General features: G+C 40.1%; 1 protein-coding gene across 1 annotated transcript; it reads left to right on the forward strand.

Moving 5' to 3' along the window:
• The first annotated feature begins 725 nt into the window (after window positions 1-725).
• On the forward strand, window positions 726-26,747 carry MGARP (mitochondria localized glutamic acid rich protein). The gene is made up of 7 exons (XM_075150129.1): window positions 726-837; window positions 2,608-2,711; window positions 3,760-3,862; window positions 8,453-8,686; window positions 22,785-22,943; window positions 23,656-23,704; window positions 26,284-26,747. The coding sequence occupies exons 1-6, from the start codon at window positions 753-755 to the stop codon at window positions 23,700-23,702; spliced, it is 732 nt and encodes a 243-aa protein (XP_075006230.1). The 5' UTR covers window positions 726-752; the 3' UTR covers window positions 23,703-23,704; window positions 26,284-26,747.

A 26,747-nucleotide genomic window follows, 5' to 3' on the forward strand; every position in this document is an offset into this window, starting at 1 on the left:
ACGATGTGGGGAGGGGAGGGACAGCTGCACAGCTCTGACCTGGAGACACCCGTGACCTGAACAGCTAACGTGATCCCACAGCGGTGCTTTACTTCCTCTAGCATTTTACTACCGACGTTGAACTCCTCTGCCCTAGTGTTTAACCCGAGTGCCCTCGCTGTAAGTTTAGTTGATTTCTCCAGGAATTGTTGGCAAAGGAACACTCGTAGAGAACTTTCTGTTGTAGTAAAACAGTAATATGTTCCTCACCATCTCCTCTGCCCTCCGTGGTAAGCGCAAAGCCTGGTATCTTTCCTCACGTTCTGGGTCTTCCAAGTTTTTGGCGATTCCAGCTATCGCAGTCTATTTGAGTACTGGGTGCCAGTGGCTGGATTTAATTTCCCAGCTAACGTTTCAGCGGCGGTACCTGGTATGGCAGCGTTCGGTGCGTGGCCCTGTGACCCCTGCGTTCCGGGAAGGAACGTCCTGCCGTCGCAGCGCAGGCTCTGCTCCCCGACGAAGCCGCGCTGGCCCCGCCGCCCCCCTGCTCCGGAACACCCTCGGCCTCCGCCGGGAGCGGCGGGCGGGCGCCCAGGTGCACCGGCACGTGGCCCGGGGGCGGGGCTGTCGCTGGCCCCGCCCTCCCCGCGGAGGCCCCGCCCCGCTGTGCAGGGGAGTTGGGGCGGGGGAATTGTCTGCTGCGGCCGCAGCCGCGCGCTGTCAGGCAGCTGCGGTGCCCGCTCCGCTCCGCGGCTCCCGCCGCCGCCGCCGCCATGTACCTCTGCAGGGCCGCCTCGCAGGCGCTGGCCTCTCGCCTGAGCAGGGCTCCCTCTGCTGCGAACCGCCTCAAGCAGCGTGGTACGCGGGGGCCGCCTCAGAGCTCGACCCCGGGCCGGGTAGAGGTCAACGGGGCAGCGCGGGGAGGACGCGCGGGCCGGGCCGGGCCGGGCCGGGGAGGGTGACGCGCCGCCGCCGCCTCTCCGCGGCGGGGGGGATGCGCGGAGGTCGCGGGCCGGGGGCTGCGGCGGGGAGCGCGCGGGGCCGGGGGGGGGGCAGGTGCGGCGGGCGCGCGGCGCGGCCGTTGGCGCGGTCCGTTACAGCGTTCGGCTGCGGCTCCCCGCAGTGTGAGGGGGCGGGCGGGAGCCGGGTACGGCTGCTCGGTCATCCCCGGCGCCGCTAGGAACCGGCTGGCCGGCTGCCTTGAAACCTTTGCCGCGTTCCGGCGGGGAGCCCTTGCCTCCGCGGAGCGGGATCGTGCTCCGCTGGGCGGCTCGCCTCTGGGAGAAGCGGTTGCGGTGGGACCGTGCCCCCCCCTCCCGCTCCATGGAAGCAGGCTCGGCGGCGGGCAGGTGTAACCCCCCTCCCGCAGCGAGGGGGCCGCCGTTGTCTTCACTTCCACCCCGCAACAAAACCAATAAAGGGGTGGATAGTCAAAGCAGTGGTTTCCTCAGTGGTCTTTTAGCAGCGGGAGGGAGCGTGAATCGGCCTGCTATGTTGCAGCCATGGCTTTTGGTGCACCAGGAATTGTGTAACCAGTAGCAAAACAATCTTCCGGCCGTGTTGGATGATTGCAGGCTCACAGAGCGCTCTCATACCTATTATGTGCAGCCTTTAAGAAGGTACTCATGAGAAACTACTACAGAACGTATATGTAAATGTAAGGAGATCTATTAGGATGCCTGACGACTGAAGAGGAGCCTGAAAAGTGTGTCATGAGACAGATGATGCTAAATATAATCTGGAAGACGATGGCAATATTTTGAGATAGAGACTATTTTTGCAGCTACCGATTGCAATGCTCAGAGCCATTTTATGTTTAATGAGCACCCTTTCAATGAGGCATTTCTCATCTGTGCTACTCATCTGGGATAAGTCATGAAATTCAGCTGAAAGCTTTGTTGACAAACAGAATTATGTGTGTTTTTCGTGGGTCTCTTTTTGAGATGCACAGAAGAATCTAAGGCTATAGCAAGCATCAAAACTACAGAAACGGTGAACAAACATAAATGGCTACCACTGCTATTATAGTGAATATGTATTCGATCGGGGATAAAATTGTGTAATCCTGCTTGTCTGCCCTGTTGGCCAATACTCGAGGTTATGGGCATGTATCTAAATGTCAGCAGTCTATTTGAGAATGAAAGAATGTGAATTCAAATGAAAAGGCTTTTTCTTAAAGTGCTCTGTTATTAAACTGAAGAGGATTTGTTACCTCTGCTGATCATGACTGTAGCAAGATTAAATAAGGACAGATTAATTCTTTTATATACCTTAGGAACTTTTCTACGTGTTTTTTGGTTTTTTTTTTGTTTGTTTGTTTGTTTTTTTACATTCCTTAGGTAGTTCCTTAGTCTATGTAGACTGCATCCAGTATGTGGAAGCTGATGGGCAGACAGCATACTTCATAGAAAATCTTATACTCCTGGGGAGAGATCAGCTGTGTACCTCGTTCAGTTAGGCACCACGCCCTGTGTTACTCAGTTATACTAAACATCGCTAAGCTGTACCTCTTTGTTTTGTTACAGCTTTTTAAATCATCCTTTCCCATACGAAGTTCAGATTCCATCATTCTATTTTGTGATTGCATTTTAGCAGCACTTTACATCAATTTCAATATGGTTTTTATAGCACCTCTTCGCCAGATGTCATCTGGGAGTGTTCCTGGCTCTTCTGGAGAGAACATGATTTACTATCTCCTTGCTGGTGTTGCTGCTTTTGGTGGTTTGTTTTATGTAAGTGTTTGGGAATGGAGCTGTTTGTGCTTTCTGAGTTGGCATGGTATAAGGTGTGTTCTGGGTTAGAGAATATGGTCAAGACGCAAACCGTCAATAGAATGTGGATGTTGTAGCATGTAATTAAATACATTTTAACTTAAAAATCAGTTCAAGAGAACAGTGAAACTGAATGCCTATTGCTTGCCTGTTTGATACCTAGTGCTGTTGTCATTCTTAGTGGAAAACATATTTAAAACTATGTGAAATAAATGTATCCAAAGATGGAGTAAGGCACCTGCCTCTAACCCCTTGCGTCTTCTTGTCAACCACAAACATTAAAAATATCTCAAAGCGGCCAAGACAGATGTGAAGTAAGCTCTCTGAAGCCGCAAGGGGAAGATTATGAACCTCGTTAATTGGGGCACAAAGAAAGATAAGAATATTAGTTACTTAGAAAAAACATGTTAAAGTTTTGTAAACATCTACTTTTGTCAAGTAGTTTGGTAATCATTCTCTTCCCTGCATCTAAATGTAACAGACTCTGTGCTTCATGTCCCTAACGCCTCCATTTCATAGCTTCTTTCCACCCCCAAGATTTGAGATAGCGAGATAGTGACTAGCACATCCCAGAGAGGTGCATGTTTCCCTCTCTCACAAAATAATCCTCTTGAATGGTAGCTTCTAGTTGTTCAAAATATCAAAGTTGTGTGATTGCATATTTGGAGGTATAACAAATTCGCCTGCTGTCACCTTTTTACCTAGTTCTTTTAAAAAATAATCTGACTGTAATTGTCTTGTAAAATACTGTGTTCAATTCCTGAAACATCACAGCACTTCGAAACCTGCATGGTATATTGTATTTGCTTCCTAACAGTAGAGAAATATGAAATGTATAAATAGTATAGCAAAATCGATTTTTTTTTTTTAACCTTGCTTAGCATAATTTGATATGCCTTTTAAGATGAGCAGTAGCACTTGCTTAAAAACGCTTCTCTCCCTCTCCCCTCTTTTTGTTTGATAACTTTGTAGGGATATAGCAATAAGTTTAGGTATAATTTCTTTTCAGGCCTACAGAGTAGTCAGTTCATCCCGCAGCAAGTATATTGAACATATGAATATTCTTCATGAGAGAGCTGAGGGGCGGAAAGGCAAACCTTGGTCAAGCAAGGGTGAGTTAAGCTCTTCTCTCTTGTTCCCCGAGGATCTGGAATGGGTTTCTAGATTGTCATCAGGCCTTACCCTGTCCAAGTCCTTGTCTGAGCTTTGTGAGTGGGAGTAAAGACAAAGGTGGTTGTTCAGTGTTCTGTTACAAAGCTACTTCTGCACAAATTTTGGGAATGGACTTAATGTTTAGGCAGTGAATCTGGCCTGTGATCAACATGCAGGAGTCTCTTTGGGTGGAAGGAGTTGATGTGTGAACCATTAATTGTATATTGGGTATTTGCATTTGATTTACTGGAAGCTTAATGAAACTTGGCTAAATGCATAGTGCTGTCAAAATCAGTTTTGTTCTTTTGTTTGTTGGGGGGGAAGGAGATAATATCTTTTTCTCAGTCAACAGTTTGGCTCCAGGCCACGTGCCATCAGGGAACACAGTTCAATAGGAAAAAAAAAAAAAAACATTTTTTAAAAATATTGTAAATTGGACCCATTTCTTGTCCCACAACTTTTATTTTGTCCTTTTTAATTTAGGATTAAATGAAAAGCAGACACCACCTAAATGTATGGCAAATGCTTACTTAGCTCTTCATGCTTAAATAATTAGACCATGTTAGTTCAAATACTTGTAATGGAATGTTGTCTCTGTCCACATCAATTAGTGTTACGGCGGCATTAATATAAAAGATAGAACTTCGGCAAGTATGGGCTTGTTAGGGAAAGCAATTAGAGAAAATGACTTTTTAAGGATCTTTATATTTTTATTTATTTGTTACTGTAAAAATAAATAAATTAATTAAGCCATAGCACTTGAAGCTCTTCCTTATTTTTTCTGATGCTGACATCTAGAGAATTGATTTAATACATTTGCATGCACACAAAGAATAGATTTGAATAAAGTATGCCGAGTTTAAATTTTGTTTTCAATATGAGAACATGCTTTGAATGGGCTGCCTCTTTTGAAGTTGTTGGTCTTGAAGTTCCACAACATATCTTTTAGTTTTAGAACTTTAAAATTACAGATTTTAAGATTTAAATTGGCCAAACACCTTAATTTCCTTTCTCTCAAGCAGCTGGAAGCAATACAGTTTTTAAACTTAATTCTTTAAATGCTGAGAATTCAGCCACAATTTTAATGCAATCCTTCCTTGTCCCTAAAATAAAAAATCTAACCAGGGCCAAAGTAGATATTTTCTCCTAGTGACCCAGTTGTCTGCTCTTCAGGGAAGAAATGAAGGTTACAGTCATTACATTCTGACTAACATAGTCAGAAGAACATGGTGGATGTGAAAACATTAAGCAAACCTTCCAGGGCACTCAAAATTATGTTAGTATATTCCCCCTTTTCTCTTAAGGTTCACTTCTGCAAGGTACTGAGTTTTAACCCTAGTCTCCCAAAATGTTTGAGTGGGTTACCCGCAGAGCCAGTGGTGCTGTTGACCCACTGAAGGCTATACCTGTGTTGCCCGAGACTGGCGTAAGAGTACTCGGTGCTCTGTAACTCACTTAATTCTGACTTCGGGTACTTCCCAGACATCCCGTAATCTGATGCCTTGTGCTGCTTAGTAACTTACATAAATGTCACAACCAGTGACAGATGATTGCTGCCTCCCTTATTATTGATAGTAAGAAGTCTAAAACATTTCTGAGGCCATACAGTGAACACAGTTGAAACTTGTTTCCTATATTATTTTCAATATTGGACTTCTGAATAAATGCTCAACCCAGAGTTCTTAATTGGACTTCCGAGTAGCTAATTCCAATTCACGATACAAAACTACTGTTGAATCAGCTCTTTTTTAAATCCTTCTTCATTCCCAACTGTATCCTCCCAGAAGAGGTTTCTGTCTTACTTTTCCTATGGAATCTTCTGTGTGCTTTCTCAAAAGAATTAATGTCTCTCTTCCTCCCCTTTTTTCCCTGTTCCCTGCATAGTCATATTTTTGTGTGTATCTTGTCACAGAGTGTTACCATAGTATTGCTTTTGCCAGGAGTGCCACCACAACTTCTTTCCCCACACATTCTTTAGATTCAGTTAGTCCTTACGCTTTTTCACAGTAAGCATTGCTGTTAAGAGCGATTAAAATTTCTATTTTCAAAGTAATCCAATATTTTTTAGGTTCACATAAAATCAGGCTTAAAATAAGCTGTAAAACAGCACTCGTAACAATATGAAGTGGTGGATAGAAAAGCAGCATGCCAAACAGCATGTTCATGGTGTATTTGCTACATGTCCTATGGTAAGAGAACAACTTTCTAGCTGGAAGAACTTAATACTAGGGAGCAGCTGATCAGAGAGAGACTCTCCTGATACGAATGATTTTTGTGGTTTCTCATCCTGAGGAAAATTCTCCCCTTGTGCCCAAGCCCAAAATGTCTATTATAAAGAACGACATGTTGCAAACAAGGCTGTCAGAACGAGAGAAACAATCAAATGCTATTCTAGGCTTGTTTGTTTATTAGTGGGTTGAAATGATATTTAATGGTATTTTAATTAATGATATTAGACATTTAAAAAAAGATCTAATAGCAAATTTTCTGTGGCTCTTCTTAATTGAAAGCTACTCTCAAATGTAGGGAGGGATATAAGAAAGCCCCTGGCAGAAGCCTGACTCGAAGCAGAAGTAGGAAATCTGGGACATCATTTGAACTGTAAAATGATGTTTGCCTCGCAGAACATTCTACTTGCTTATTGAGCAAATACTGAATTTTGTCTTCCATTTGCATGCGTCTCCTTTAAACTTGTTCCTGATTTCCTTCTTTTTTAGCAATGACTTTTCTTTTTAACTTGTTGCAAGCTGATTCAATCTTTCTAATCTATACTCTGCTTTTACACTTTCCAGACTAAAATACAAGGGAAATCTCTTTCCAAACCCGAGGAAGTTAAATACAAACAAAGGACAGTCGTTCACCATTACGTACCTTGCAGCCTACCTTGGGATGACTTTATACCTTCTATTGTAAAACTCCATACTTGTGAGACTTTAAAAGAACTACCTATCTTTGCAAGGCCAAACCATATTGAGCTTATTACTGAATCTGCTTTGTAGAAGGCAGTTCTGAGATTGAGAAGCTGGCTGTTCTGAATGAATGCACTCTATATTTGACTGTCCAATAAAGTGTACTGAATGCTGAGCTTGGCTGTTAGTCTGTTCTTTGTGTAATCAATTTAGGTTTTTTAAAATATAGCATTCTCTTAAAGGGACATGATCAGGTTGTGTAATACAAAGCTTTGATTGTTACTGAGCAATGAATAGACTTGTGTTTAAACCTGAACACAAAAAGATAGGCTTGCACTAGCATAAGAAAACCAAGAATTAAAATTGATCTGTTTAGTTTTTAAACAGATAAAAAAGCATAAAATAAATTCTGACTATGTCTCTTTAAGCTCTTTCCTTTCCTTTCTATTCTCACTTAGTTTACACTGTATTACAAACTTTATTTCCCGTTCTATTTTTTCACATGGTGAGTTGGGTCTAGTGGTTGCAATGAACACTTGGTATATAACTTCTGTGAACTTGATCTTAGAGCATGTTTGCATGGTGATTGTGCATCTTTGTTGCTTTGTGCTGTTAGTTTTTAATGACTTATCTCAGCTGAATTTGAAGTAATGCATGACTGGGAAGCACTGGGGTTTTTGGATTCTGAAGAGTTCGACCCACAGCAGTGTAGACAAGTCTTTAAAAGACAGCTGGGACTTGTAAAAAGAAAATAGTCAGTCATAGGTAGTCATATCTCCAGTAAAGTGAGTCCTGACCACTTAAAATTACCAAGTTATTTTCTTACTTATCTACACCTAGTTTCAGTAAGGATCCCCTGTTTCATTCTGCCTCACAGATCTCACCTTTCTTACTTGAGTGCTATGGCTCTTGCAGTGGTCACAGTGCATTCGATATAGCTTTAAAGAAAGCAGGGTGAATAGGGATAGCAGAGTACCTGTGGCAGCGTAGAGCTAAGAGGTGGCACAAAACCCATCTGAAAACTAATCACGTGTTGGGCTCGGCATTATTGTAGCTATTGCCAGCCAAGTTAGCCACCTTGAAAATGGCCCTGCACAAACTGAAGGCACATCTTGGCTTGCAAGTGCTTCTAAGCTGTGAGCCTGATGGATAATAAACTCCATAAGAGCTTCGAAGTCTGGTAGCAAATGTCTTATTCCCAGCGTGGTAACTCCACTGCTGGGTGCGAACAGGGCAAGAATCCTGCTCCCTCTGACACCCACGAGTGCGTTCTCACTGGCCCTTTCAGCGAAGTGGATTTGGAGCAACACTTGGTGGGGTCCTTTTTTATCCTTCCCTGCACTCCCACCTCTTGCAGTCACTTGCTTTAAGCCACAGTTTCTTTTCGTATTACACTGAAGCAGTTACGAAACTCAGTAATTAAGAATATGGTTTCCTCATCTTGTAACATCTTTTTTGGTGCCACATCAGACAATATGGGGGAATTAATTATTGATTTCTTGCCTTTGTTTGTAAATTCTGATCCCAAAGCTTAGCTTCCCATTTTAAATTTAAATGAGGTTGATGGTAAAAGTAGTTGGTAAATTTGTGTTGCATGCATGCACTTTACTCTCTTTATTGTATTAAATAAATCCTTAAAAGGTGATGAAGAAGAGACGGCTGAAGTCACTGAAGCAGAGAGAGCCACGGAAGAGGCTGATGCAGTAGCTGCTGCTGGACCTGCAGCACAGGATGAGAGTGCTGGGGTATCCCCAGAAACTGGAGGGGAGAATGACTTACCGGCTCCAGAGGCATCCCCTGCTGTGGAGGAAGCACAGCAGGAAGCTGCTGCTAATTTGGAAGTTGCTGCTAATTCAGAAGCTGCTGCAGTGCAAGGTTAACTTATGAACGCGGTTTTTGCGTGTGTGTTGTGGGTTCTAAAACTCTGCCTCTTACTACAGAACATTAAGAACAAATGTCAGTATTCCTATTGGAGTTTGTCCTGCGCTGAAAACTAATTCAGGTGTTACCTTATGCTCATGATATGTCAAGGTAATTAAGTTTATTAAATCAGTGTCTCTAAAAGCATGCTGCCTGTGGCACCAGAGTTACTGTCTAAAACTAGTAGAATGAAAAGGTTTTTTTACTACCCCATTCTATTTCCCTTAAGATCTTAGGTGAGCGTGTAATATGATCAGTTAAGCAGTTTGTTTCAATGACCTGGTTCTTAAGGGTTTGTTAAGGAATCTAAACACTTTTTTTCACTGGCCATTCCTAAGGTATTCACGCTAAATAATTATAGCTGTTCTGTTAATGTAACTTCAACAGAATCTTGCATAGCAACCAAAATGTTGCCGTGATCTCAGTTTTAAGGATATACTAGGGTAAAAATTTAAAAATTCAATAAAACATCAAATTGGTATTAAACACTTAAATCGATTAGTGGCTACATATTCAGTATTTTTTTACTACTAACTTGTAAGGATAGAGCAATGGCTTATCCTCTTACCTCTTGATTTGTTCAGCTAAAGTTGGAAGGGACACACATAAAGCAATTGCAAGTTCTCAGTCGATAGGAAAGCAGCAAACATTTGCATCTGGTGTCTTCAGTTAAAAAACAAACCAACAACGAAAAAAAACCTTGCTAGCCTGTCATGAAACAGAAACTTCATTCTAATTCTTGCTGTAGAAGGGAAGACTTCAGTGTGGCTGTAGCAAGTATGAAAACCACTGAAGCGGTTTTCAGCTTGACTTGAACGTGGAATCTTTACTGCACACCTATGTTTGACTGACTTTGAGAAAACAAACATCTACTTGAGAGGATATATCTAAAACACAGGTCAAACTGAGATTAAAAGTCCATGGGAGGTTATCATAGTACCTTGAAAGGTATTAGCAAATTCCAAAATTGTTTTCCCCTTTTACCTTGGTGACTCCAGTGAGGAATGGATGCATCTTAATTGCCTTTTTAACAAATGAACTTGAGAAATGGTGCAGCCCTTCAAATGGCTGACTGTTGTGAAAGGTCTAGATATGAATGGGATTTTAATTCATGTGTGAATAGCTCCTGTGCTTGTCTGCAAAACAATCCATTACAAATAACATTTTAAAACAATACTTGGTCCAACCTGCTAAAGGTAATAAAAGTACAAGTAAGTATATGTGTAGTGACTATTACTGTTTACATATAAAAAATATTTATAAGGTAGTAGTTAAAATACCTAGAGCCTTAAAAATTTCCATTTCTATGGAACATTTAGACCATTTCATTTAGAAAGGAAGTAGTCTGGTATATGTTGAAGTCAGTGAATTAGAGCTATTCAGAGATACAAGATGTTTTAAAATGTCTTGCAGTGTTTGCCTCTGTTGCTCTGCAGAGCAATTGCAAAATTTCACTTTGAGGAGTGGGCACTTGCTTGTACCTAGAAGTGGTTGAATATTCCTTTCACAACGCTTATCTAGGGGTATTTGTTAACTGTTGGATAGGGTAGGATCCTCCATATGGTAAATATTCCTGCCGCTCTACTGAAGAGGAAGCAGCTAGAATCTTCCCTAAGAAATACTGTGCATAAGAGGATCAAGTCTGAGGATCTAATTCTAGACACGGTGACTGTGTCAGTTAGTGGTCACTATTTTATAAGAGTAAATATGTCTTGTAAGTGTTAGTTACTGCTGGTGTTGACTGGAAGTGGATGTGCTATTGAGAAATTACTGATTCCTTAGATCTGTTTTTTCTGGCAACACACTGAAGAAAACAGCACTAGAATAACACTTCTGTCACGTTGATATTTATAAGGGGTTCTGAGGGTCGTTTCAGGTGTCCTCTGTCAAATCTCGCGGCAGTGGTTATTCTTTGCTGTGTAGTAAAGCTGGCGGAAACGAACCTGAGGGATATAAAATTGTTGAGAAACTTCTGCATGTTGTTTCAGCCATCTTCCTTCCAACCTCTAATCAGGATACCACATACTAGCTAAAGCATTTCGTATCAAGCAGCAGAAGTTGTACTTCCCCTCAGTAATTACTAGTTTCTAAAGCGGGGGAGTGTTCTCCCTGGTGTAACGTTGCCTGATCTCTTTGACGTTTCTGGGATGTTAAAACTTGCTTCTGAGAACAGTGCTCTCATGCCACTGGTCACCAGTGAAGACTATTGTAAATAACTCTTCGTAACAGATATACCTAAGTCAAGGGAGAACCCTACAGATCCCATAAGCAGTTCATGTGAGGTTCCCCCACTGGGGCGAAGTCCCGCTGCGACTGCCGTGTAACCCGAGTCCTGCCTGGGAGGCTGCAGAGGCTCCAGCCGCCGGGTCACCTTGGCGTTCGTTCAGCTGCTCCTCTCCTCCAGGCCCCGTCTGCAGGAGAACAGCATGACCGCCAAAGCGGTTCTTCCCTCGGATCTCCGAGGAATTGACAGGGGCCACTGGCTCTTGACCTTGTGAAGGATTTAACAAGCAGCACGTGGTCTTACACCAGTATCCCTTTCCTTAGCTATGTAAAAGCTACTTTCCATTGGATAATACCTAAAATATAAGAAGATGGTATTTTGATTCAAAAGTTCTCTGCTCTCTAAGTACCACTCTGTTCAGTGTTTACCTGCAGTCAACAGCTATTTGTGTTTTTTTAAAAAAAAAAGTTATCATTAAAATCCTTCTGGAAATACCTTTCAGTTTTATATTTAACCATCTTCATCATTTGTGTTGTCTCCATTTAGAGGAAAAAAGAGCGTATCTACATTTTTACTGAGGTAGAGAATTGTTTTTCTTTCAGAACTGCCAAGGGAAATGCAGGCTTACTTTGAAAAAGAATACTTATTTAAATAACTTTTATTAGTTTTGTTGGTAGCTTGATGTTACTTCTGCAGATGAAGGTGCAAGTATTTTTATCGTAAATCTCTGCTTTTTCAAATATTGTAATTAATCTATAAGGCTTTCTGTAATATGTTTGGAAGTGCAAGGAGCCAATGGACATTTGTCTCCAGCTCCAGTATACATACATATATATGTATGTATGTATACAGATAACATGAATGTGTGATTATACATGGATGTGCAAAAAAACCCAAAACCAAACAAAAAAAAATCCCAACCTTGGAGGTAGGTACTTAATACTTAATTAGAGTAATTTCAATTTTAGAAAGTTAATTACAATTGTACCTGGCTGGAATTTTCTCCTTGTCTCAATTTAAGCAATTTGCAACCCACTACTGGTATATGGAATTCTGTGAAATACTGTTGCCAAAAAAAAAAGTACTGCGCCATGTAACTCTTCCCGAGGTTTTAGCTTCCTCTAAATTCTAGTTTTCTGTACCTTTTTATTACTTGAGCTGTTGCTGTCACTCTTGGTTACTGCCTGATGCTGGTAAGTTCCCTGCTGTTCTCCTCCTAGTGTATTCTCTGTCTGGAGACCATAAATTAAGATCAATTTTTCTTCAGATAGAACAAATGCTATAAAATGCACAGATGGGCAAGCTGCTATTTGGATTAGGCAGTGTTGTTGCATCTGTGATTTTTAGTTCTTGGATTGCCGCTATAAACTTTTTTCCAACTCTGGTATTGAGGCTTGAGATTTTGACATTATCCACTGGAATAACAAAAGCAATTAGCCCCAAACTGTGCTTTCTTGGACTCCTGACTTCTGTAGCGTAGGTTCTTTTCTAATGCTGGAAGTATTGAAGGACGTGGTCTCTTCTCTGTTATTTCAAACCCCGTTTGAGTGAGTAACTAGGTTTGGGGAGGATTAGTGTGTGAAAGTGCCAGTGTTTTCCATGTTAAGCTTCAAATGGCATTACAATGCCAGTTGCCTGCAGCCTAGAGAAACAAATACAGGCTGCACTGGACAGGAGTTACTGCTTTCTGGACAGGACTTTTGCTGACCCAAGCAGACAAAAACACCCGACATGATCAGTGTACATTGGTTTTGCTTGGTAAGTTACCAAAGTCTGGGTGCATATTCAAATGCTCTGACACTGGGAATATTTTGAAGATTGCTGAAAAATCCTCAAAGTAACTTGCAATTGCTCATACTTATTCAGAGGCTTTCCGAATGACATTGCTCAGTAGAACAAATACATCCTTCTAGGCATTTGTTTGTGCGAGATGGAGGAAGGAGGAGAAGCTGTGCAACCTGCAGCTCTTTACAACCTCAGGCGCTGGGGTAAGGTGCAGGTGCATAGGGCTGGACAGACCTTATCCCTTATGATTATACCACTTGTTCACAGTTGGAACTTGTGAAAATAACTACTTTTTTTTTCTCTTCTCAATCTCGCTTGTATAGATCAGAACCATCTCATAACAGGCCTATATCTGCCATTTTCATACATATAACGTTATGGCATGAAATGAGTCTCAAGGGGTAGGTTGGTGTAACAGAAGACAGGATCAGGGAAAGTATTCATATAATCTGATGAAATCTGTGCTTAATTACCAACTGTAATAAAGGTTTTCTATTCTGAATCTCCTTTTAGAGGATTTTTTTTGTCTTCATTGATTATGGTTGACTAAGCTAGCTAAATTAGGCTCTAGAAAGTTGAATTAGGTGAATATTATCCTACTGGGGAAGTATCCATATCTGTGGAACTTCTGTGGAGTATTTCTGCTTCACATTTATCACTGTCTTTATCTGTGCCTTGGGCTGCTGTGTTTATCTTGCATCTCTCTGATTGCCATACACTGGCCACTAGTCTCCTCTCTCTTCCTCCTGTTTTTCCTTCATAAAACTGAGCTTGTAGATGAGTCATCATAGCATAACTGGAAAATCTCTGTAGGAAAAATGTGAACAATATTTAGAAAAGACTTCTGTAAAAGTTGTGAGCATCTGAAGACAGAAGTTGGTAAATGTAGAGACTGTTCAGTTTTGAACACCCTAGCTGAAAAGATAATTTTACAGTATGCACTGGGCTGAGGAGGAAGATCGCAGTAGAATGAAAAAAACCCTAGAACTTCCCAGCTGAGAGTGCAAACAAGTAAATGGGGGAGAACTACATAAAATAACTGTCTTCCCATTTGTCTATTGTAGAACAAAGGGACAAGTAGCTTCTTAAAAAAAGATTCAAGCTGGTAAAGGGACATAAAGTGAATAATGCCTCAATGACTGTCACTGTTCAGGAGAAAATGGACTTACTGCTTTTTACTAATAAAATATTTATAGCTCATTGTCAAGACTTAAAAAAAAATCCTAAAATAACTTTTTCTTTAAATTGGAAAGCACGAACTCACTTTGGTCAACAAAAACTGTTAGCATTTACTTTACCTTAAGTAGTATTACCTGTGAAAATTTTTTGTAAATACAGCATGCAGAGGAATACTATTGGTGTCCTGCTTTAGAGGAAATGGCAACAGGGACTCCTTTCTGTTCTCCTGTGGTGGCAGTTCAAACCAGAATGGTAACAATGGAGATTTTTATATTAATTTTGGGGCAGCATTTCTCATTGCAGAGAGAAACATCCTTTTCAAAAAACAACATGCTGAACTTTGGTTGCTCCTTTGAAAACAATGTAAGTGGCTAAAACGTGGTGCATTACTTTGTATGAAGTGTTAAAGAAAATGCCTAACTTTAATTAAAATTTTTTTTAGAACTTCTGAAGGATTTCATACATCAAATTATTAGTGCGTTTTCATATATACTGTCTGTTAAGTTGCACTAATTTTCCTCGTGATCCATTCCAATCAGTGGCTAGATGTTTAAAACAACCGACCAACCACAGTGTGAATTGTTTCTCATTGCTACAAATCCTTGTTACATAATATAAAATGATATACTTGAAATTATATGAGGTATTATAAACTATTCTGGATTAATGTGGTATGCACTGTTATGCTTTTGTTCTGACCATTACAGGCAACTCTGAATCTTTTTTTAATCATCCATTGTAGAATAAGTTCTCTTGAAGTGAGTCTGCTGGTCATTAGTATGAACTAATGAGGCTTTTCTTAGGAACTAGTGACCTACATTAGGCACAAACAACCTGTGAAATGTTTGGTTCAATGAAGTTGTTTCTTTTCGTGCTGTATGGAGTGAAAAAAATTTTTTTTTCTTAAAAATGTGCTTCATAACGCCATGGTTTAGGTTCTCAGCTGGACCTCATGGATTTTTATCTGGATTACTTATGGATGGCTTGCGAAAAGAAAAAGCTGTCATATTTTTATAGTGGCAGGATTACTAGAAATCCCAGTCTTCCTTTGTTCATCAGTTTCTCAAAGACCTTGGGCTCTGAGCCTCTGGTTCGGGTTTAACTTGTGAAATAGCTGAAATGCCAAAGGGAGAAAATTCCTGAGGCCCGTGGGCTCTAGCGAGGTATTGCCAGGTCGGGAAGGCTGAGGCTGCCTGCATGCCACGTCCAAACAACAGGGTGGCCGGGCCAGGGCAGTTCCGCAAACCATTTCTTGAGAGCAACTTGGGCTTAGGCAGTCACCAGCCACCAGTTCCTGTCCTGTGCATTCAAGGAACTGATTGGAGAAAAATAATCAGTGCTTTTCTCAATAATTGTGAGTTCCCTGATTCGGTTTAGCACATAGAGCTGAGAGGTTTATCTTTTCCTATTTGAAGCTCAAGTGCTGAATTCACAGTGACGGAGAGAGGCATTGGTCTGTGGTTAATCAGCAGATTTTTTCCTTTTTAAGCCAAATGTTTAAGTGTTAAGTGTTTTTCCTTTCCAAAGAGATGGATAAATTATTCTAGCTGATTATCATGTTAAATGGTCACTGAATAAAGGCCACTGAGCAGAGAGGGAGCATTTCAAGTAGTCCTGAGTGATGTTCCTGCTGCTTGGGATGTTCCTGGTAGGTATCTGCAAGCCTTGCGTGCTGAGCTCCCCGAGTCTCCCCGGCCAATGAAACCTGAAGCACCTGCTCACTTTACACGGATGTGTGCAGTTTTGCCTATTTTGTCCCAAACTGACTCGGTGATGATTATTTCCCCCTCTTCCTATCGCTGAGGTGGCTGATGGGGGGGGTTGAGCCTCTCTAAGCAGAGGGAGGAGATGCTGAACCCAGGTCAGCCGCACCTGGGGTCGCAGATGGCTTCTGATGAAAGGACCTCTGCTGTCACCCCCACCTCAGGATTTAGAACAAAAGGCATCGTTGAAGGAACTTCTTTTCCATTTTCCTCAAAGCTGATGATGGAACCAAACTATGTTAAGTTGGTCTTAAAGGGAATCACAGTTTCTTACTGCTACTGTTGTGTTCTCCCCTGGGTTAGATCTAAGGGAGCCAGGTACCCCCACCTCGTGTGCTCTATTTTGCAGTCTCTCTCAAATACATTCTTGAATTACTTTTCAAATGTGGCAACATTTGACTTTTTAAAAGTGAATTCTACTCCTCTGTCAGTTTTCCATTAGCGGGTCTTTAAACGATGAAAAGGAATGAGGAATTATTTGCCCTGTCTATCTTAACGTTTCAGGGGACATCCCGAGACCCTCAGTGGACCTTATTGAGGAGAAGCTTTACATAAACAAAAGCATCACATTCTAGTATGAGTAGTTCCCTAAAAGACTGTAAATGAAACATCGTTTCTGTTTTCACAACTAAATTTGACTTTTGCCTTTGTAATTAGTGTGCGACATTGGTTATGTTATAGGCAGCTTGAAATATCAAAGCCTTTTTTTGTACTCCAGCTTTGGTTCGTGCGCTCCAGGCAGATTCCATTTGTATTATGCTGGCTAACTTGTATTATTTTAGCTTTATGAAGCCAAATTCTTCTGCAAAGGATATTTTTTAAAGTAATTGAACCTGATGTTCTGCATTACAGATACCAGCTTCATCTTGACTGCTTAAGAAAAAAAAATTGATGATATGAAGGATACTGCTTTAAGTGAAATGCTTCACTCAGAAAAGTGTATTTTTAAATATCTTTACAAATTGCAGGAAACCAGTGCCTGTTCAGATTTTTGTTGTGGTTGTTTCTAACTGGAAATGTCACTTTTTAAATGAATTTAAATGAAAGGATTAGGATTAGAATAAAAATATGATAGTTTTAAATATATTAGTAAGGAAATACAAAACTGGGGGGAAAAAAAAACAGGCTGTACTCCTGAAAAGGCTGTGATTATCTTGTATGATCTTGTTATGAAACTTCCATCCTGGGGGGGGGGGGGCGGAATCCCCACCTCTCCCGGAGCAGGGAAAAAATTAATATAACTTTCATTTTAAAATCTGACAGAACAGCTGTCTTCTCCATATGTATTGTAAATAAGGAAAACATGCTTACAAAGCCACTTAAAAATACAAGGCAAAAGCTTAAAGTCCAGTAAGAGTTAAAAATATAATATACAAGTTAGTTTAATTATGCCTACAGGCTCAGGCTCTTTGTATCAGTCATCTATAAATTGGTATCAATAGATATTAAAAATAATAAAAAAGTTTTGACACAAAAGCACTCTGAACAAGGAGGGCGTTTGCAGCGGTGCTGAGTTGACTCCCAAACTTTTGCTGTAGAAGTGAAATTCTGAATTCCAAGAGTGCCCCCACGCTTTTTTCAAAACTTGAGCTTTTCCTTCTTTTAATGCTGCTCTGTGAGAGACAGCTTCCTCTATTTTTACATGTTAAGAGAAAGATGTATTTCCTTCACAAGGTAAAGTGCTTCACCTGCCTGAGGAAGGAAGAAAGCAGTTCCTTCCTTTTTAGAATAATTTCTTTCTATAGGTAAAATAAGTTTTGTTTGTTTGTCTTCTTAACAATTAGTTGCTAACTAGCTGCCAGTTCAGTGGAAGTGTGAAGACCTAACCCTCACATTAACATGGTTGATTTTTTTGAAGGGCTGCTCTAAGCTTTGAAGCAGTAGCTTAAATTAGCACTAAAGAAACCTCAGTGTTGTAACAAAGGAAGGCGCACCCGGAGTAGTCCAAGCTTGCTTAGGCGGAGGAGCAGAACTTCTCACTCCCGACTCATCTTGGCAATGCTGACGTGGCTGTAGACGTGTAGAATAAGTCAACTATTTGTTTCTTTTTCTCCTTGATCTCATATATCCTATTGCTTTCTTCAGGAATTCTGGTCAATGAAACCTGACATATGAAATAATACGTACGTATCGGACAATTGGTAGTTTGCTTCGTTAGCTTTCACACATGGTATGTGGTATGAAACACAGCTTGGAAAATCCAGCTTTATGAACACTGAACGCTAAAACCTGGCAATATATGCTCTGTAGAAATGCTATCAGAAACAGTATCTTCTACAAAAATTCTTGCAAGAACCAAGTTCTTGGCAGATTTCAGATTCCGCTTATCATGACCAGTGCCAACTGGATCCGCTCCCTACCTCCCTTTCACCTGCCCGCTTCGAGATCATCCTCTGGCGTATTGTTTCCCAGGTGGTAGGAGATGACTGCCAGTGTGAGCCCGTTTAATTTCAGACTAGACCTTTGCGTCCCAGACAAAAATCCAGGCTGATTCTGCATAAAAACTCCCTCAGGAAAGTCGGAAAGCTTGTTTTAAATGCTTAAAAGCTTTGGGAGAAGAGGCCGTGCAAGCAGTAGGATCTGGGTTCTGAAAGTCGATCCCGTGCGTGAGGTTTTGTGTTGGGTTTGTGTTGGGTTTTTTTTATGATTAGCCGGAGAAAGTCAATCAGCATGTGGGGTTTTTTTTATTTTTTATTGTTAGCTGGAGCAAAGATGAGTCAGTCACACAGGGCATGCACGTCCCTGCTTATCGTGCTTCTCTCTTCTGCTGGGAGAATGCTGAGCTCGCGAATATTCAGACAATTCAGCTGATGATCATGAGGATGCAGAAGCGCTCTGGATTTGTCTTCTGTTCTACTGTGAATGCACAGAAATGTAGAGTCCTGCGCTCTCAGTGCTGCAACTTTAGCACTTGTAAGAGCAAAAATCGTGCCTTTAAAGACTGCAGGAATAACTACTTTATACACGAAGCAGCTTTTTTTTTTTTTTCACTGAAATGATAGCGATCGTTTCCTAAAAATTATATTTCTATGTGGAACTAGATGTTGGATATCGTGCTAATAAGCTTCCTAATGCTGCTGCCTTATTTAAAAAAAAAAAAAAAAGGTTAAAAACAAAAACCTAATTTCCTTTTGTTTCTAAAATCCATTTCCTTTTCTGTGTTTACTCAACTCAAACCAGATGTGTTTTCATAACATAAATGGTTTGGTATTGCATTTGGTGCATGTGTAATGTGCTGCCGGTGCTTGCCCAGTCATGTTCTGTTCCTGCATGTGCAATTTGGAAGGATGTATTTCTTTTCAAAATGGTTCTCTCGTAAAGCAGAGGAGCTAAAGACCACTTGAGAGTGCATATAGCTATCCTGGGCAAAAGCAGGCGATATTTTTGTTAGGGTTCAGTGTTACGTGTAAGCAACGGATATTACAAAGATGTTGAGTTACGTACTGATTGTGTAGTGGAAATGTGTCGGGGGTCTATCTAGCCTGAGACATTGGTCCTCAAAATCCTCGGTATGTTAAAATCCTTTTGAATGCTTTCAGAACAGCTGTTGATGCAATATGCAAAGCTTAGCCACTTGCCTACAGTTAGTAAACGCGGTTAGTTTGATATCTCTGAGGCTTGAAGTTCTTTTTTGTGATTTCCACAAAAGGTAATATAGACGTTAAGCTCCTAATTCAGATCGGTAAGTGCAATAGTATGTACAAATGCCTAGCAAAATTGAAGAAAACTGTAGCCACTGATATAGATAGCTACTGATCCCAGGGGAAAACTTAAAATTGACAAATGCCTGGTGAAGAAGCATAAGAAAAATAAATACCAATTTTTCAGAAAAAAATAGCTAATTTTATACACAAAGGCTGAGATTTTGCTACCAGTATAATACCTAGTATGAAACTGTGAAGTGTATAGCTTCTGTAGACTAATATATCCCACTAAGATGGGGGGGACACGACATGCCAAACTCTCAGTGGAACAGTAAAATTATGAAACCATTTAACTCCAGTGCTATTGATGAATGATGTGGGGTTCCCCTCCCCCCCCCCGAATTAAGAAAAAAACCCAACCAACCCTCTTTTTGTGAATATAAGAAGAAACTAAAAAAATCAAGAACATTCCCATTTTTGGCAGATTTTAAATTCTATAGGTCAGGGTGAATCATCATTTGACTGAGACCAATTTGACTGGAATATTGCAAGTGGGTGTTTTGTTAAAGATGTTAAGGAGCTGAAGTAGCATTGTGTAATACCGATAATAAAGCAGCTGGGCATTCAGCGGAAAACTTAATACAAACAGCATTTAAATACCATGTGTCTTCATTGCAGAGAAGCAGCTGCACAACGCAGATTATTTTGTTCACTTAAAGCCTGTAGAAATTGTAAGAAAGCTGGCATAAATAGACAAAATGGGTCGTAGTCATCACTGCACAAGGAAATACAGGGACTTAAGAATTTCAAACTGATCATCATTCAGAAAACAACACAGAACCAGTTAAGATGCTGTAGCTCTTCTACAACTCTGTTTTGAAAAAATAAAAGAAGCTTAGATTTTTTAGTATTTGAACTAACAAAAGTTAGAAGTGATTTCAATTACATCTATTAATTGCTGTAGAGTTTCACGTCAGGCTTATTAACAACTTTGCAATAATTGAACAGACAGAAAAGTAAAATCCTTCTTCCAAGGATTATGGAAAATGAGTCGTCATTGTACCAGGCATAGATTAAAATCTCTTTTATGAAAGAGGGTGTTACTGCAGGATTTTATATGGAACAACTGCGAGAGATTAAGCTGGACTAAAAATGCATGCAGATTTAAAAAACAAAAAGCAGGGGCGGGAAATAGCACTGAGATTAAATTTAACATCCAGGGAAGCAAAAAGAAGTAGTTCCTAAACTTTGTAATGCTTTGTGCTACCGGCTGATCAGTAGGAGAGGATGCGAGGGACTCGGGCAGCACCCCTGATGTTCCCCTGCCCCGGGATCCCAGCAATTCCCTAGGACAGAGAAAAAGGTGTTGGCCTTGTGAGCAGGATACAGAGTGCTTGTTCCAAGACTGATCCATGTACAAACCACCAAAAAATACACTGAGATTTGTTTCGGTATGTCAGATTAATGCTCAAAATAGCCTTCACGGTTATAGACTGGTTCTTATTTTCAAGGTGTTCAAAACACCAAAAGACACCTCGGTAGCTTGCTGTAGTTGCAATAGGCCAAAGAAATGATGCCAAAATGATCTTCATGGGCCAGTCTGAATCTTTGCTGGAAATAATGCCTTAAGGCATGGATAATGAGCCGGTGCGAGCTGCCGTGAGCAAGTGCGCTTGGACCGCCAGCCACTGCCAGCTTTCTCTTCTGGAAAAGAGCACTGCGCCCGTGGCTCCGGGAAGGTGGCTCCAGCCGCCTGTGCTCGAGGAATGGATGTGAAAGCCGCTTAAATAAAAGTACCAGCTGGAGTTTTCTGCAGTAACCAAGGACGATTACTCAGATGTACAGACAGAGGTTGGCAAAAACGCAATGCCTGTTGCAACAAGGCCCTTTGTATTTTAGGGAGTGACAGCTACTCTGCAGAGACCTGGATGGACCCATTGGGAGGAATCCGTATTTTGTTGCAGTAGATTGCCTTTCTGATAGCCATAAAGAATACTTCAGACCAGAGACAAACCGTTCAGTACAAGTGGTATGAGTGTTAACGTTTGTTTTCAAGGCAGGTATTCCTGTAGGTGATAAATAAACACAATTCCCATTCACAGGAAGTGAGGTTTTATTAAAAAGCAGGAAAGTCCATGTTGCTCCCTCTACTTGCTTACTGATCTACTCTTCTTAGTGCAAAAGAAATTAAAACACTGAAACATCACAAAAAAACCCCAAAAATTAGCAAGATGAAATACTATAAGCCAGAGAGCAAGTTTTTGGTAATATAAACTGAATGTTTGATATTACAAACTCAAAACCAGCAGCTTGTTGCCATAGCAAATATATTGCAATACGTCAAGTGATGCTAGCTATAAAATATCGAACGTTCTAAATTTCAAATGTGCTATTTTTATTGCATGGCTGTTCCCTATAGAGACAAAGGTAGCAATTCCTGAATTTTTTTTCTGTTGCTTCTTCAAAATTCAGTTAGTATTCTGCAAAATAAAGTGAAAGAGTTGATGTTCAGAATATGCGGTATTTAAATAGCTGCAAGCTGATATTCGGAAAAAGGCATGGGATGCTAGCCCTACAAAACTCCTATTTACTGCATTTACTGAACTTCTAATGAAGCTATTTAGTTAGCTGTATTTAATATACATGTAGCTTAGCATAGGACACAATTTGTAACAACAAAGTCCCTGCAAACCTTATCGTGCCGAGCAGTTAAGGTGTGTGAGGATGGAGACCTCCAACAGGAAGGTTAGAAGAACACGGTAAGAGAGAATTTACTCAAGTAAAATTTAACGTGTAACTGCTGGCTGATGTGTTCAGTCTCCCTGCAGAGTGTATCTGTATATAGACATATTATATATCTGTATATAGACATATTACCTATTACAGACTTTTTATACCGATAGATTGCTTTATCCTTAAGGAGTATTGAAAAATGGCTAGTTGGCCATCATGCTGCACTGGAATCGCAGCCTGAACCTTCAGCCTGATGTTAGGATATTTCTACATGAAAGCTACCCATGGCATCTTTGCAAGGTTATATGGAGTGTATGTGTAATGTCCTATGGTGTTGATCGGACTAGGATTATTTCCACGGAAACTTTGCTTTTAGTATCTTGCACATCATTAATAATTTGACAGAAATCAGAAAATAAAATGAAGGTATCTGCAAGAGAATATACATGTTAGAGAATACTTACCTTTGTCTAAAGACATAAAAATAGCTCATGTTTATAGTTTTCTGCCCCAGGGTTGGGAAGAGTCAGATTTCCCTGGAATTCCACCTGCAAACTTTTATTTGCATGATAAAATTTAATCATCTGATAGATCCCGTTGTCTTCAGTTCCTTCAGACATGTACGTTAGGCAGGTACTTCATGCTTTGTGAGCCTTGACTGCTCACCCTCATTTATGCCGGTGAATGAAAAGACAAGACAATTATCTCTCTAATTTGATTCATAGAAACTGTGAGTGAAGTCTTGGATGTTGCAGCTTCTTCTACCCACGAGGAAAACTTAGACAGTGTCAAGGAAGAAGTAGCCTCAGCAGCTCAAGAGATTTCTGACACATCCTCAAGGAGCCAGGACGTTGATGCTGAGGAGTCGGGGCAAACTTCAGAAGGTGCAAGAGTACAGCTGGGTCTGAAACGTTTTGTCTCTGAAGAGCACTAATGGCTGTTTGCACTGAAAAGCTGCAAGAGCATGCACAACTCAAGTGATGCAATGTGGCTGCTAGCAATGACTGTCTTTGGCATCATAGCGTTAGCAGAAAATTTAGTTTTGAAATTATATGTCACGCAGTAGAAATAGGTATTGCTCAGTTGGATCGCGGGGGTGTTTTGAGCTCGGCGCCCTGCTAAGTGGCTAGATGTAAAGTTCATTAAGAACAAGAAATTCTCCCTTGTGCTGCATATGATGGAACACACTTTTTTAACATCTGACTTAATTTGAGAGAGAGAATTTTCTTAAATTACATTGCTGTAAAGAAAAATATAGAGCACGTAATATTTATAAACCTTACAGTGTTTCAGTGAAGCTATAAATGATCTTATGTTGCTATTGAAGAATGATATAATTGAATGCAAAGAAAAATGTGTGTTAAAATCATCATTGTGGAGATTTTCAAAGGAGTTTAGAAGTTTGACATCTAAACTCTTTTACCGATAGAATTTAAAACTAAAAGGAAAAATGTCTGTGTACCTAATATGACTTTGTAAATTGTATGCCTTTAGTCCAAAGGATCCTTTGGATTAAAGGAAACAACTTACTCGACTATTTGTCGTCGAATAAGTTGTTTCCAATGTTTCTCATTGGTGTTTTGTCTCCATTTTCAGTTTCTGTGGAGGAGAAGACACCTGAAGAAGTTGCTAAGGAACCCTAAAGGTACACAGTACAATTCCAGCATGTGGTTTCCCACTCTTCACCTTTCTTTTTTTCTCAGTTAGTGGCAATTACAGCATGTGGTAAGTCTGCACATGCGCTCTGATGATTTGTATTTCTGCTCCCAACAACTACACTGCAAAAAAGAACTTAACTGAAGTATTTCTTACTGTTTGGGGACCATTGCTGGCATCTTTTAAAGGCTAGGGAGCAAAACTTTATCAGTTGTCACACTGGGTATTTATGGCTTTATCTTAGTCCCATGCAAACTGGATAAAGACCCAAGAGCTGTAACTTTCTTCTAGGCAAAAAGTGTTCTTTGGACATTGATTTAAATTATATAGATACTGGACTTCTGGATTATTGCCTTATACAAGTGAACTCTTCTCTTGTTATCCTCAGTGTAAACACGGTGAAGTTGTAACCTTCTCTGGACTGTTCTTTTTAAAGCCATTTTTTCACAATTAGTCTCTCTGCACTTCTAGTTTATGCTAATGAAAAATGTTGAATAGAATATTTTTACTATTTTGCTGGTATCTTGCTCAGTTGGCTTTATTACTTTATATAATAGAAAATGTTGTCCACAATATTCTTACTATTTTGCTACTCCCTGTGACTCCCTTTTCCAAAATGGACTGTAAGATGGTGATAGAAACCTGAGGGAATAAAAAGTTTGGCTGAAATATGAACATGAATCTTGGTAGAAAAGATATTAACTAGAATAGAAACAATTGAAAGTTGAGCAAATAAACCTCCCAGGTCAGGAATTCTCAAAATTATTTTTGCTGCTAGTTAACAATTCATACACTAATTCGTGGAGCACTGGTGCAAGAGGAGAAGGAAACGGAGCAAAGGAAGTTATTTTTCATTGCATCCTCAAAACGTATGTACTAAATACACTTCTACAACCTTATCGTTATGTTCAGAGTCCTTTGCAAATGCATGTTTGCTTATTCCGTCATCCACTGCAATATAAAATAAGGTAATGCCTCTTATCTTCTTGTAATAAAAGGTAAATATTGTAAACTGCATGGTCTTTTTCCATGTTGTTTTAGCATTCAAAACTAAGAAAAAAAAAATCAAAGCAAAGCCAACCCCACAATTATAAACTAATTTACAAAATGCTAGTGTAAGATATGTTCCTCTTCCTAATAGAATTTTTGTGTTTTACTGGGAATAACGATGTGAAGGGGAAGAGATATTTAATGCATGTAGGTGAGATGTGCAGAAAAGCTGCAAGCGTGTGCCTCTCAAAGCTGTTATTTGTGCTCAAAGTGAAAGCTAAGAGCACCTGAGGATATCACATCAGAAATATAAGTTACCAAGAAATTCTTTCCACTCTGGGACACATAAATGCAGTGATATAGAGAAAGCAATAGAATTAGGAGTCTCTTTTTTTCCTTGTAAACGTCTTGCAATCCTAGAAATTGTTGCATTGTTATTCCAGATTTTGATTTAGACAACAAATACCCAGTATAGCCAAATCAATTAATGAAGGCAGAGACGGTAACTGAAAGGGGTGGGAGTGGGAGAGAAGGCAAGCTGTAGGAAGCACCTTTGATGGAACAAATTGAAAGTAGGTGAAAAATAGATGAATCTGCTACCAGAATACAGGTCCACTGAATTCTGTTTAAACTGCTTGGGCTCTTTTTGACAAAACAATTACTTTTTATGAATATAGCATCACAAGGTTACAAAAAGGGTCTCTTGCTGAGTTCCAATTTGATCTTGTTGGGGGGGAAAAAAGGTTTATAGAACATTTTACTACTTAGTGCTAGAAGATTGCTGGCTGACTTCTTCCAATTTACAAGTCAAGAGCCACAGTGCATTCCCAGTCAGGAAAGAATTTTTTTTTTTAGTGTATGTTTTGATTGTAAGCACTTTAGGATATGGACCTTAACTTTAAGTTTGCATTAAAACTCATTATACTTTCTAAGGAATTCAAAGGAAAAAAAAAATCACAGGAACGTTGATGTGAGAATCAAATCAGTATCCAGTTAAATTGTTAAAAAAATACTAATTATTGGGTGAAGGGATAGAAGTAGTAGTAATGGATGAAATCCTCGGCTGAAGCATTGAATTGATGCCGAGAGCGTGCCTGAGTAAGAATATATTATTGTTCCCCTTTCTTTTCAGAGTACAGCAGTTGTACTGTGCGTGGCTGTTGGCCCCAAATTCACACTGCTATGAAGCTGCTTATATCGGTAATCTCAGCAAACACAATTGGTTTACCTCGTGCTTAAAGTTAAGCAAGTAACTATTTGTAGAAGTAAAGCTTAGTGGAATATGTCCAGCATGCAGGGGAATTTATTTCTACCTGAGCAACGCGGCTCAGGTATAGATGAGGGATTCCTTGAAATTGGGCTTTGGTGGTGGTAGCAGAGCGAGTTTTCACAAGCCATCAGATAAGCATGATTTACACAGCAGTACTGTTTACATGCTGTAATTCACTGAACTGATAACCTGCAGTCAAATTTACAGTTTGCTTTGAATGTTTGCAAAAGACCTGATGAATCAAGTCTGTCGCTAAACATCACGTATTGTTGCTTCCTCTAAACCAGATTCTTTTTTCTTTTTCCCAGTAAGGTGAAGCCTTTGAAAAGTTTAATGGAAATATTTGTGGCAGTCAACCAGCTGATTCCTGTGCAAAACCTCATAATCTTCCTTGGAGACATAAAAGAAATTGTGCAATTTGTCATGCCACACACTGCTCATTAGGACCAGTATTCATTGCTGCGACAGACAACCCAATACGATTTAAGTTGGTTAGAGAGACGCTTCTGTGATTAACATCTCTGCTTTAGAAAGTAGCATCCAGTAATAACTGCCACAGCACCACCCAGCATGTAATAAATACACGTGCTAAGAGAAGCAGTAGATTTAACTGCAACCATGTCAGGTGAACTCGTTTTAGGTCTTTGTTGTCTCGTTATGTACATTGATTTCTTACTTTTGGTCCAAACTGTGGTGCATAATTATATCATTGTAACATTCCATGCTAAAATGTAAGTAAAAAGTTTTAACTAAGTTAAAATCTTATAAAAAT

Source organism: Calonectris borealis, chromosome 4 (genome assembly GCF_964195595.1).
Source record: "Calonectris borealis chromosome 4, bCalBor7.hap1.2, whole genome shotgun sequence".
NCBI lineage: Eukaryota > Metazoa > Chordata > Aves > Procellariiformes > Procellariidae > Calonectris > Calonectris borealis.

Excerpts from the sequence above, each read along its gene's own strand:
- MGARP (XM_075150129.1), top strand. The coding sequence starts at position 753 with ATGTACCTCTGCAGGGCCGCCTCGCAGGCGCTGGCCTCTCGCCTGAGC. Across the intron at positions 838-2,607 it reads GAACCGCCTCAAGCAGCGTG|CACCTCTTCGCCAGATGTCA; the intron begins GTACGCGGGGGC and ends TGGTTTTTATAG. Across the intron at positions 22,944-23,655 it reads GTCGGGGCAAACTTCAGAAG|TTTCTGTGGAGGAGAAGACA; the intron begins GTGCAAGAGTAC and ends CTCCATTTTCAG.